The following is a 12,071-nucleotide window of genomic DNA, read 5'->3' as shown; positions in this document are numbered from 1 at the left end:
AATCATGTTACCCCCCAGCGTTGTTCTGCCCCCCCCCAAATTAATTATCAGCCCAGCGGGGTATTACTCACATATGTCACCCGCAAGCACTTCCCTCCTCCTCTTTGTTGGGGGCCGCCTGCGCTGGAACTCTATACTGTACGCCAGTGGTCTCCAACCTGCGGACCTCCAGATGTTGCAAAACTACAACTCCAAGCATGCCTGGACAGCCAACGGCTGTCCGGGCATGCTGGGAGTTGTAGTTTTGCAAAAGCTGGAGGTCAGCAGGTTTGAGACCACTGCTGTACGCTGTATACCTATGCCTGGGCTGCAAAAGATGAAGAAAATAAATTTTAACTCCCCTACATCGGCCTTACGCTCTTCCTGGGGACTGGAACGTCGGACAGCCGTCAGCCTATCACCGGCCGCAGCGATGTCCCGCCCCGGCCAGTGATAGGTTAAACGCACACGGGGCGGGACATCGCTGCGGCCGGTGATAGGCTGACGGCTGTCCGACGTTCCAGTCCCCAGGAAGAGCGTAAGGCCGACGTAGGTGAGTTAAAGTTTATTTTCTTTATCTTTTGCAGCCCGGGCATAGGGATACAGCGTACAGCAGTGGTCTCAAACCTGTGGCCCTCCAGCTGTTGCAAAACTACAACTCCGTTGGCTGTCCGGGCATGCTGGGAGTTGTAGTTTTGCAACAGCTGGAGGTCCACAGGTTGGAGACCACTGGCGTACAGTATAGAGTTCCATCGCCAGCGGCCCCCAACAAAGAGGAGCAGGGCAGTGCTTGCGGGTGACATATGTGAGTAGTACCCCGCTGGGCTGATAATTAATTGGGGGGGGGGGGGGGGGGCAGAACAGCGCTGGGGGGTAACATGATTTGGGGGGGGGGAGCAGAACAGCGCTGGCGGGTCACATATGATTAGATCCCCGACGTGGGGACTGCGCTGGGCTGATGATTCATTCCCAAGGAGGAGGGGCCAAACCGGTATTCCGGTATGGGAAAAATTCATATTGTACAGCCCAAAAATTTTGCCCTATCTTGGCATATAGACACACATTGATAAGAAAACCAATATCAGACAGCCTACCAACATCCTGTCATTTTATGCAATTTAAATACCCTTTTATTAGACTTATTTTGGTGCTTCCTATGCCTCATCCTCATCTATATTATTGCAAAGTACTAAACATTATTTGCTAATGCATTCACACTTCTGCAATCTTCTATATGATCCTTATCTAGCTTGCTTCTGACTACATTGAACTCTGTTAGTGCTGGTGGAAAATGGCAGATGTTCTGTCATTTTCGAAATGCAATTTTATGACCAACAGTCCTTATTCTTTAGAGTATCATTATGTGTAATATCTGTCATTTCTACCAAGACTTCAATATCACGGCATTGGATCCATGCTTGTTCTTTAATTAACCAGTTAAGGACCAAGGACGTTCTGGAACGTCACCCTGCGCTTTAAGGACCAAGGACGTTCCAGAACGTCCTGGTGTTTCTCCGGTCCCTGCCGCGCGCCGGGCAGAGATCGGAAGCGGATCCCTGCTGAAATCCTTCAGCAGGGATCCAGGGCAAACGCCGAGGGGGGCCATGTCGGCAAATGGCCGGCGAAATCGCGCCAGCGATTTTCAGCGATACCGGGCTGATCGGGTCTCTGGGACCCGACCGTCCGGTAATTTGGCATGATCCCGGTTGTCACAGACAGCCAGGACCATGCTGGAGTATAGGAGCGAGCCTGCCACCTCCTCCTATCCCCTGCGATCCGTCGGTTGCTACCAATCGCAAGGGGGGGGGGGGGGGGGGGGGGTGGGGGGGCGGTTACTTCCTCCCGCCCTGCCCGGCCCCTGGAAGTTCGCAGAGGACGGGAGGAAGACCGGAGGACTTGACGGGGGAGTGCTGGGGCTCGGCCCCAGTACTTACCTTGTCCCTGAAGACCCGGATCCCGGCGATGAAGACGGCGGCGGCGACAGGTGAGTTCCTCTTCAGCCGCGGTCGGGCCCTTTACAGTAATGCACGTCGCCGTAAAGCGACATGCATTGCTGTAATGGGACCCTGTATGCTACAACTCCCAACATGCCCATACAGCCCTTGGCGTCTTCACAATCTTCATTTTTTACACTCTCATGTTCTTGTAGACCCAATTTTTTAATTTTTACAAGGGGTAAAAGGAGAAAATTTATACTTCTATTTGTAGCCCAATTTCTCTCGAGTAAGCACATACCTCATATGTCTATATAAATTGTTCTTCACCTTGCTGCTATTCCTGTGAAACACCTAAAGGGTTAAAACGCTGACTGAATGTCATTTTGAATACTTTGGGTGGTGCAGTTTTTCATAATGGGGTCATTTGTGGGGTATTTCTAATATGAAGACCCTTCAAATCCACTTCAAACCTGAACTGGTCCCTGAAAAATAGTGAGTTTGAAAATTTTGTGAAAAACTGGAAAATTGCTGCTGAACTTTGAAGCCCTCTGGTGTCTTCCAAAAGTAAAAACTTGTCAATTTTATGATGCAAACATAAAGTGGACATATTGTATATGTGAATAAAAAAAAGGTATTTTGAATATCCATTTTCCTTACAAGCAGAGAGCTTCAAAGTTAGAAAAATGCTAAATTTTCATTTTTTTCATCAAATTTGGGGATTTTTCACCAAGAAAGGATGCAAGTTGCCACAAAATTTTACCACTAAGTTAAAGTAAAATATGTCACGAAAAAACAATCTCGGAATCAGAATGATATGTAAAAGCATTCCAGAGTTATGTTTAAAGTGACAGTGGTCAGATGTGCAAAAAACGCTCTGGTCCTAAGGTGTAAAATGGCCTGGTCCTTAAGGGATTAATGACTAGCTCTATTACAAAGGGTGCTATCAGCTGATAATGCCCTGTGTAAACGACTCATTTATCTGATGCATACAATAAAGATGTGGGTAACCAATGAATGGCACATCAATTAAAGAAGGCATACACAAGCTTTCACATTATTCTTTAGGAATAGTCTATACTGAAAAAACTAAATGGAATACTTATTCAATACATTGTTATTAATATAGAAAATGGAGAATGGAGTCCAGCTCAGTTGCAAGTAAAATCCGATTTATTAGCAGACAAATGCAGGAACACTAGAGGTTACGCGTTTCAAGCGCTGCAAGCACTCTTAGTCATACACATTAATACTTATAAACAACAAGAAGGTAAGGCCACTGGTGGAAGGATGCAAATCACATTTCTGCCTTGTAGTCCAGCTATTTATCCCAGGAGATTGTTTTTTTTTTTGCACCAGGAATTCTTCTTGTCTTAAATGAAAGAGACCCAGACAGAAGGTAGGGAGATATTAGCAATACTCTATATACTATGTACTAGTTTCTGTTACAGAAAAAAATCCTGGTGGAGCGTCATACAGGCACAGACCTTCATCTGCCTTCCTCACCTGTGGCTAGTGAGGTATTCCTATCACTAACAGAAGAAGACGTCTCTGCATCAGACTGTGAATCTGAGGATGTTTGTGAGAAGGAGGTAAGATAAATGAAGATCATGTGGATCTTTAAAGAGGACCTGTGGTCTCACAAAAAAAAAAACCACAACTTAGAAAGCTTAGGTGGCTGATCAAATCATGGTAACCAGTCAGAGGGGTGGGGACATAATCACATTGTGTGCTGTGTTTACCATGGTGTGTATTCAGTGTCGGCCAGCGCTCAGTGTACATGATCTTGTGAGGTCCCATTCATTAAGCTCTGTCTGCAGCGGAATTCACACCCCGTCAATTAACTATGCACACTTACAGTATAATTATGTGCCCCCTGACGGATTACTAAGACTGTAAAAAAAATTGGATCAGCGTCCCGTTCCCGAACCCCCCCCCCCCCCCTTAGTTTTCTAAAGGTAACACTAAGCCTTTCATATTTTTCTCAAGTGTGCTTTTTATTAGAGGCACCATTGATAATAGGAGAGTATGCTTCCTGGTTATCAGTCCACATCTGCTGCTCTGTTATCAGCCTACACAGCAGCTATGTATTATAAACATCTAAGTATATGAGAACGTCCAAACAGGGCAAGGTCTGATCTCTCTTATTTTGAATGCCTCTTGCAGCTTCTGTCTTCTAGTCCTGACACTGCAGTGCAAAGGTTTTGTAATTCCTGCAGTTATTGGCACTAAAAACTATCCTTGGTAAAGGGTGCAAATTCCAAAAATGAATATGTCTTAGGTTTATTAGGTCTTTGGAAACTGGTGATCTTGCCCATACAATTAGAACTATAGAATGAATATGACCTCTGATGCGGCCTGAGCCACAAGTCATTGGGTAGAGTTCTGTCAATCATGGCTTGTGGGTTGGAAAAAACTCACTGGGGACAAGCCCAATTACTCGTAGTTCAGAAGAATGAAAGTGATGATTAAAAGGTTTCCTTTTAAGTAGGCTTATTTTCAGTGGAACTGGTCAACTATCTAATAATTGTGGCATTCTCCTGACTTTCCCGTGACAGATGTCAAAGCAAAGAAAGATAGGGCAAGTTGGATTTCAAGTGTCCGATCCTTTTGTTCTAAGGCAAATAAGAGGTGTCTACCAGCTGCTCTTCCGCCCCTTCCCATTCATAATACAGGAATGTGCATGCATGTATGTGGGGATCAGGAGAGATAGCTGTTGGTCAATCACATGTTCCACCAACAGCTATCTGAATCATATGGTCTGCTTTAGGGAAAGTATTAGTTATTAAAAGAGAATTGTTGTGATTTAATTATTTATTTATTTATTTTTTATCCCTTATGCCCAGGCTGCCGGAATTAAAACAATAAACATTAACCTTTCGCTGCTGTCCCGTTCTTCGGTCCTATTCTGGCTTTTAGTGCCAGACACATAACACTGTGGCCCAGCTATATGCCGACAGGCTTAGCGGCAGTGTCATGTAATGGGCCTAGGCACCAAGAAAAAGGTCAGGCTCGGACTTGTTACATGACACTGCCTATCACTGCCCAAGGTAGTTGCGGCCCTGCAATTAGCTGAGCTGCAGTGTTACTTATCAGACACACAAAGCCGGAAGAGGACCGTGGCCAGAGGACGGGTCAATGACATCTGCGCATTGGGGGAGCTGCAGAAGGTAAAGTTAATGTTTATTATTCTTATTCCGGCAGCCCAGGCAAAAATGTATAAAATAAATGCACTGGGGTTCTCGCTTTAATTTATATACCACATTTATATACCACATTTATAAATAGAGCTTATCATATACTACTCTGAATTGAATTCTGTCTTAAGTAAAGGTCTTTATTTTGTCTCCTTGTTTTACTTTGTTCTTCAGATAGATATGAAACCTGACTAAAGGCATAGCTTAGAATGTAAAGTGGTTGCCAACAGAAGCACTGCTTTTTATATGCCCCCTACACTGATAATTCACTTACTGGTTCTGCTTTACAATGTCTTTGTGACAGTAAGAAACTTCTGAGTTGTCCTGTATAATAAGTAGGGGAAGCAGAGCAACAATGCAGAGCACTGTGAATTTGCGTTGGGAAATGTAAAGCAGTTGTTTCATTGCAGGTGACAAGGGACACACAGATAGACTTACTGAAGGCCCAGCTTGCTGAATGTCAAGAGAAACTTTCAAGGCTTGACTGGATGGAGGACAGACTGCAGGCGCTGGAGACCAGTATGAAAGGGAAAATAATTGTTGATGAAACAGACTGGAATAACCTTCTTAGCCGCGTTCTTCTGCTGGAAACAGACCGCTTATTGCAGTCGAAAAAGGTTTGTAACTTTTTGCCGATAATTAAGGCACCGGGATGGAGGCAGAAGTGCCATACAGCTGAGGAGCTGGGTCACTCGCGTCTAATATTAAAGGAGTATTCCAAGATTAATTATTTTATCTCCTATCCACACTACTTTGCTTTTAATGGAGCCACAACTTGCAAATGCACGCCGCTGCTCTATTCATGGTCTATGGACTTGCCGAAAAAACTGACCACAGGCATCCATGTGCAACCCACAGACCCATTTAAAACAAAGGAGTAAGGGGCCGTTCAGGAGATTGCGGAGATCTCTGGGGTCTGACTTTTACCATAAAATAATTTTACTCGGAATATCCCTTTAACAGCTCTAAACGGCATACATGGATTTTACCTTTGGTAAACCGCTAAATGCTTGCCCGGGGAGCCTTTGGCTGTCTGGGCATGCTGGTAGTTGTAGTTTTGCAATAGCTAGAGGCACCCTGGTTGAGAAACACAACTGGTTAGTGCATTTTGTATTACCCTCTTGTAAGAAGGCTGGGAGGAAGTGACATCAGGTGTATTGTCTGACTTGACTACAACAACCTAAACTGATGTGTTCAAGAAAATGTTATCGAAGCATGGTATCTGACTGGAATAACTGATGAAGTATGTAAATGGTAAAACATTTAAATATACAGCTCAAAGGCTCTGTTATAGTTACCGTATATACTCGAGTATAAGACGATTTTTTGTGCTGAAAACGCCCCCCTCGGCTTATACTCGAGTGAACTCTCCGCCTGTCAATCCCTTCTCAGTGGGTTTCAACCTGCGGACCTCCAGATGTTGCAAAACTACAACTCCCAGCATGCCCAGACATGCCTGGCTGCCTGGGCATGCTGGGAGTTGTAGTTTTGAAACCTCTGGAGGTCCGCAGGTTGTAGACCACTGCGGCCTTCGTCATCATCCAGACACCCCCTTTAGTTTTCCACTCACCTCCCCTCGGTGGGAAGGAAGGGTGAGCTGGTCCGGGCCATCTATGCTGCAGGGGAGGGTTAGTCATTTCGCGCTGTCCATTTTCACCGGGGGGGCCCTCTTCTCCGCTCCGGGCCCGGCCCCGGGATAGTGACGTTGCCTTGATGACGACGCACAGGTACGCACATGAACGTCTCTGTGCGTCGTCGTGAAGGCAACATCACTAGCCCGGGGCCGGGCCCTGAGCGGAGCGGAGAAGAGGGCCCCCCCCCCCGGTGAAAATGGACAGCCCTGAATGACTAACCCTCACCACCGGACGGTCCCTGCAGCATAGATGGCCCAGACCAGCTCACCCTCCCTTCCCACCGAGGGGAGGTGAGTATAAAACTAAAGGGGGGGTCTGGATGATGATGAAGGCCGCAGTGGTCTTCAACCTGCGGACCTCCAGATGTTTCAAAACTACAACTCCCAGCATGCCCGGACAGCCGATGGCTGTCCGTGCATGCTGGGAGTTGTAGTTATGCAACATCTGGAGGTCTGCAGGTTGAAGACCACTGATGAAGGGATTGACAGGCTGTGGTGATGAAGGGGGGGGGGGTGATGACAGGGGTCTGGATGATGACATGGGGGACTGATGTATTTCCCTCCCTAGGCTTATAGTCGAGTCAATAACTTTTCCTGGGTTTTTGGGGTGAAATTAGGGGCCTCTGCTTATATTTAAGTCGGCTTATACTGGAGTATATACGGTATGTTGCTCCAGGTAATACAAATTATACAGTAAAATCTCCCTTAGTGGACACCTCCCAATAGTGGACAGTTTTTTATTTCCCGACATAGTCCCATAAGACTTAAATGGGCACTGTCAGATAAAAAAAAAATTGATATGTTTTACATCCTGGCAAAACATTAACCTTTCTGATATACTTCATAAGAAAATTTTAGTTTCTTTTTATAGAAATTATGGCTAATAAATTCATGGCTTTGTCCAAGCTGAAGCACACCCTCACTGGTCTTTGTCCATGCCTGTGCTTCAGCTTGGACAAAGCCATGATTTATATAAAAAGGAAATACATTTTTTTTATGAAGTATATTAGAAAGGTTAATGTTTTGCCAAAATGTGCAACATATAAAAAGTTTTTGAATCTGACAGTGCCCATTTAATGTATTTGCACCCTCTGAATAGTGGACACTCCCAATAGCGGACGCGGACACACCCATGCCAAGCAAAACACTCCCAAAAGTGGACAACCAGGCTTATGTGCTGGCCCTACCTTCTACACAGTCGGCGTCAGGGGGGTACAGCCAGAACCCCAGTGAGGTTCCCTGGCTCCTAGGGGGCCCTGACCCCTGCAGAAGCAGAATTCTGCGGTTTAAACAGCAGTCTTCTGCTTCTGTACGTCTGCTGGCCACATCATTCGCCCCCCTCTGATCCCCGTGCCATTTTATTTCCTCTGTGCCAAATCATTCCCCCTTCCTTTTATTACCCCCTGTGTCACATCATTATCCTTTGATATCCCCCCCCCCTTTATTACCCCCTGTGCCACATCACTTTTCTACTTCCCTTCTTCCCCTGTTGTTCTTCTTACTCTGCCAGCAGGCTCAGGTGCAGGGGCTCCAAGCTGGCTTGACATCCTCTGCGTTGCACTGACTGTTTTATAGGTAATTACTCTCTGGATTGAGTACAGTACAGTATTCGGTCATTTAGAAAGATTTTTTTAGCCTTTTTTTCCCAATAGGGGGCATCTCCCGATAGCGGACACTTTTTTTTTCCCCCCCCCGTAAGTGTCTGCTATTGGGAGATTCTACTGTAACTTATAACCTATCCACAGCTAACACTGTACTTGCCTATCTTCAGCAGTCGAATCGAATGGCTGTACCGACGCTTGACCCCCGACTCTATTCACACAGGGAACAAGGGACCCAGTTCTTGTGATTGGTGCAGGCCGTTCCCAGTGGACCCTCCTAAGTCAGATACTTATAACCTATGGATAAGTGATTCATTATAATCTTGGGATAACCCCTACAGTATGTTGTTGTGTTTTTTTTTTTTTTTAAATAACGTTAAGAAGTTATCTGAATTTAAATGGAAAATTTTATAAAATCTTTCCAGAGAGATTTGACATCTGAATTCACATCTATATGTGAGGAACGTACATCAAGCAGAATAACTCATGAAGTACCTCCTGGTGAGTGTCGTGTAAAGTAATCTTCTCGTGCTGTGCTGTATCTATTATAAATAAGGAATAAGACTGAAGATCTATGAAGCTAGTATAAAGATTTTATGATGGAACAGAAGATCCATTGCTATGTTTTGTTTCCACGCTCACATCTGGTAAACCGTTTTCCATAATGTCACTTGACATAGACCTATACCTATCTTCCAATGTTACTTGTATCTTGAATAATTGAGCTGTATAAGCAAAATCTTAGAATTTCAATAGCCCAGATCAGTCTTTCCAAACCAGGATGCCTCCATATGTTGCAAAATGACAATTATTTATTAGAGAACTGAAAGTTTCTTCTTTGGATGCTATTAGGCTGGGTTCACACCATGTTTTTGCAGTACAGTGCCCGTATCAGGTTTTTGATTAAAAAAAAAAGATTCCTCAAGACTGGACTAAACTGTATCAAAACGTGTGTAAAAACTTGAATCCGTATACAGTTGAAAACCGTATATATGGTTTGAAAAATCTTGTTCGGATGCATCCGTTTTTTAAGAAAAAAAACGTATATGTAGTTTTCATTCCATTACCAATAAAGTTTCACTTGTTTGATTGAAATTCCAAGAAAAAAAACTGCAAAGTCAAAAACCGTATGGTGAAAACCAGATGCAACTGTACGCACATACGCTTCTGTAAGGTTCCCATTGACTCCCATGTACAAAAAAAAAATAAAGTATACGTTTCAATACAGTTTTTCACCCAGACCAAAAAAAGTGGTAAGCTACGGTTTTGGGTACGGTACGGTTTTGCGTACAGGATGCAAAACGGACACAATCTTTTGGCATACGGTTTTCAATGGAGAGTCAATGCATACGGTTTTCAATATGGTTCTGGATGGTTTTCAAATTGAAAACGTATACGGGAACTGTATTGTAAAAACGTGGTGTGAATGCAGCCTTACGCTGCATTCACATCTCGTTTTTACACTACGGGTGCCGGATTCGGCTGGTGGAGGGTGGACCAGCGCTGAACTCCATTCACTTTAATGAGCCGACCGGAGTCAAACGGTGACTCCGGTCGGCTCATTTTTGACCCGTATCCAGTTTTGTGACCGGACTTAAAACCGTAGTATACCCGTAGTGTAAAAACGAGATGTGAATGCAGCCTTACTCTTATTTGTGCCAAGAAATCCATTGTAAGTATTTTGCATCCGTATTTGTGAGCCATTTTTATCTATGTATGTTTGGCTTACAAATACCAATACAAAATGCTGACCAAATACTGTTGTGTGAAAGTGGTCTAAACCTCACTTCTCAGTTAATCCACTCAGTACAAATACACTAGCCCCTGGAATTTATAGGGGCCTGGATTTCTATTTTACAACATACATTCTTTGCACCCCAAATAACCTTCCTAACACACTAGCCCCTTGTGCTTTTCCTTACACTTCACTCATTGTTCCTCTGGCCATACCTGTGGAGAGTCCATATTCTGAATTTGTACACCAATGTTTCACAACCAGTGTGTCTCCAGCTGTAAAGGTTGTCTGGGCATTCTTGGAGTTTTGCAACAGCTGGAGGCACACTGGTTGTGAAACATTGTTGTATACTTGGCTAATACTGTATATGCTTCGCTCTCTCAGTAAGATTTATAGCAATTATGTTTATATTGTTTCTTTTGTATTGTGCTCGAATTCTCCTGACATTATGCTGAATCTGCACATATTTCACTTATAGTATGAGCGGCAATAGTGCGGTCACAGTTATGTTCATTGGCGTGTTTTACCTGTCTATTCTTCAGACACTTCTTTCCTCATGGAAATATGGACTGTAATATGGCTGCCCAGGCTCTCCCTCTATATGCAGTGACCTATTAGATCCTCATTCTCCTTTACACAGTCTGTTAGTTAAAAAGGTCAAAGTAAAATGAGTTTCCCTGCACTGGTAATAAGAATATGGGGAAAGCAAGATGGCTATGGGAGGCAGTTACACAGTAGGCTGTCAGCAACATGTAAGTAGATTTGCTATGTATGACCTGCCCGGGTCACATGATCAGAATTATGTGATGTCAACGTCGTGGTTAAGGGGTTGCCAGTACACCACGACAATTGTTAACATACTCATACTATTGTCGCAGTCATGTGACCATAAAGATTGCTGCTCTGGCATTTGTTCACTTGGCATTGGCTGCCTTCCTTTGCAACGCTATGAGCTCTATGTTAACATTAGTTATAAGTGAAGTGTGGCATAGAGATCTCTGCTACAGCTGCAGAGAAGGCCATAAGCACTACAGGACATTTGTTTTAGGGAACAACCTCATCCAGCGCACTGGGACACTCTCGGGTTTGTTCTGTATTGAAATAACCTTCCAGCATATGTGGTTGGTAAATCCACAGGAAGCAAATGTAAACTTACCTGGGGTTAAGTGTTTATCTATCCTAAGATGGCAACAGTGGAAGGTAAGACTAGTTGACCAGGTATATAACCTATACCACTACCATTAGGTATGTAACCAAAATTAATTTTATTATTCCCAAAATTATATTTACAAAATATAAAAATAAGACGAGGATAAATCCACCCTCCCTCCATAAATAAAGCATAAACCCAAATAAGGATCCCCAAGGATGTATATACACTGTTAATACAGCTCAATACTCTTGTAATGCAGCCCTGGTACAATAAGGTGTCTAGTAATCATCTATATTACACTAGCCTGACATAAATATAAAAGGGTATATGCAATATAAGTAACCTACACAATCACATATGGTCATATAGTATACAAGTACCTGGTGCTTGCACTCTGCCTCAACACACGTTTCAAATCTTTATAAAAGGTACGTTCACACATACACAGATTTGATGCACAGGATTTTCTGCTGCTGATTTCAATGTAAACTAAATGACTGAACACAGCTTCTAATCTGCAGTTACAAATCCTGCGCATCAAATCCTGCTAAGGGTATGTTCACACCTACAGGGTCCTGCGCAGGATTTGTAACTGCAGATTAGAAGCTGTGCTCAGTCATTTAGTTTACATTGAAATCTGCAGCAGAAAATCCTGTGCATCAAATCCTGCACATAAAATCTGCATACGTGTGAACATACCCTAAAGGGGCATTCCAGCCTTAGCCATCTTATCCCCTATCCAAAGCATAGGGGGTAAGATGCCTGATCGTGGGGGTCCTGCTGTCCGTCACGCTCCGTCCCATAGACATGAATGAAGGTGGCGTGGTGTGACATCATGA

The 12,071-nt window shown here is 44.0% G+C and overlaps 1 protein-coding gene across 5 annotated transcripts in view; it reads left to right on the top strand.

Moving 5' to 3' along the window:
* The window catches only part of CEP44 (centrosomal protein 44), a 49,536-nt gene that overhangs the window by 19,687 nt on the left and 17,778 nt on the right, over positions 1 to 12,071 (top strand). For 2 of the 5 annotated variants that reach the window (XM_056560725.1, XM_056560723.1), the window contains exons 6-8: positions 3,353 to 3,505; positions 5,521 to 5,727; positions 8,770 to 8,845. In XM_056560725.1, the coding sequence (XP_056416700.1) occupies positions 3,353 to 3,505; positions 5,521 to 5,727; positions 8,770 to 8,845 (436 nt within the window). Of the gene's footprint in view, positions 1 to 3,352; positions 3,506 to 5,520; positions 5,728 to 8,567; positions 8,681 to 8,769; positions 8,846 to 12,071 lie in introns of those variants that run through there. The other 3 variants (XM_056560731.1, XM_056560750.1, XM_056560740.1) reach the window with 3 other exon arrangements.

Source organism: Hyla sarda, chromosome 1 (genome assembly GCF_029499605.1).
Source record: "Hyla sarda isolate aHylSar1 chromosome 1, aHylSar1.hap1, whole genome shotgun sequence".
NCBI lineage: Eukaryota > Metazoa > Chordata > Amphibia > Anura > Hylidae > Hyla > Hyla sarda.
Note: the sequence above shows the minus strand (reverse complement) of the source record. Positions and strands in the feature narration are given on the sequence as shown.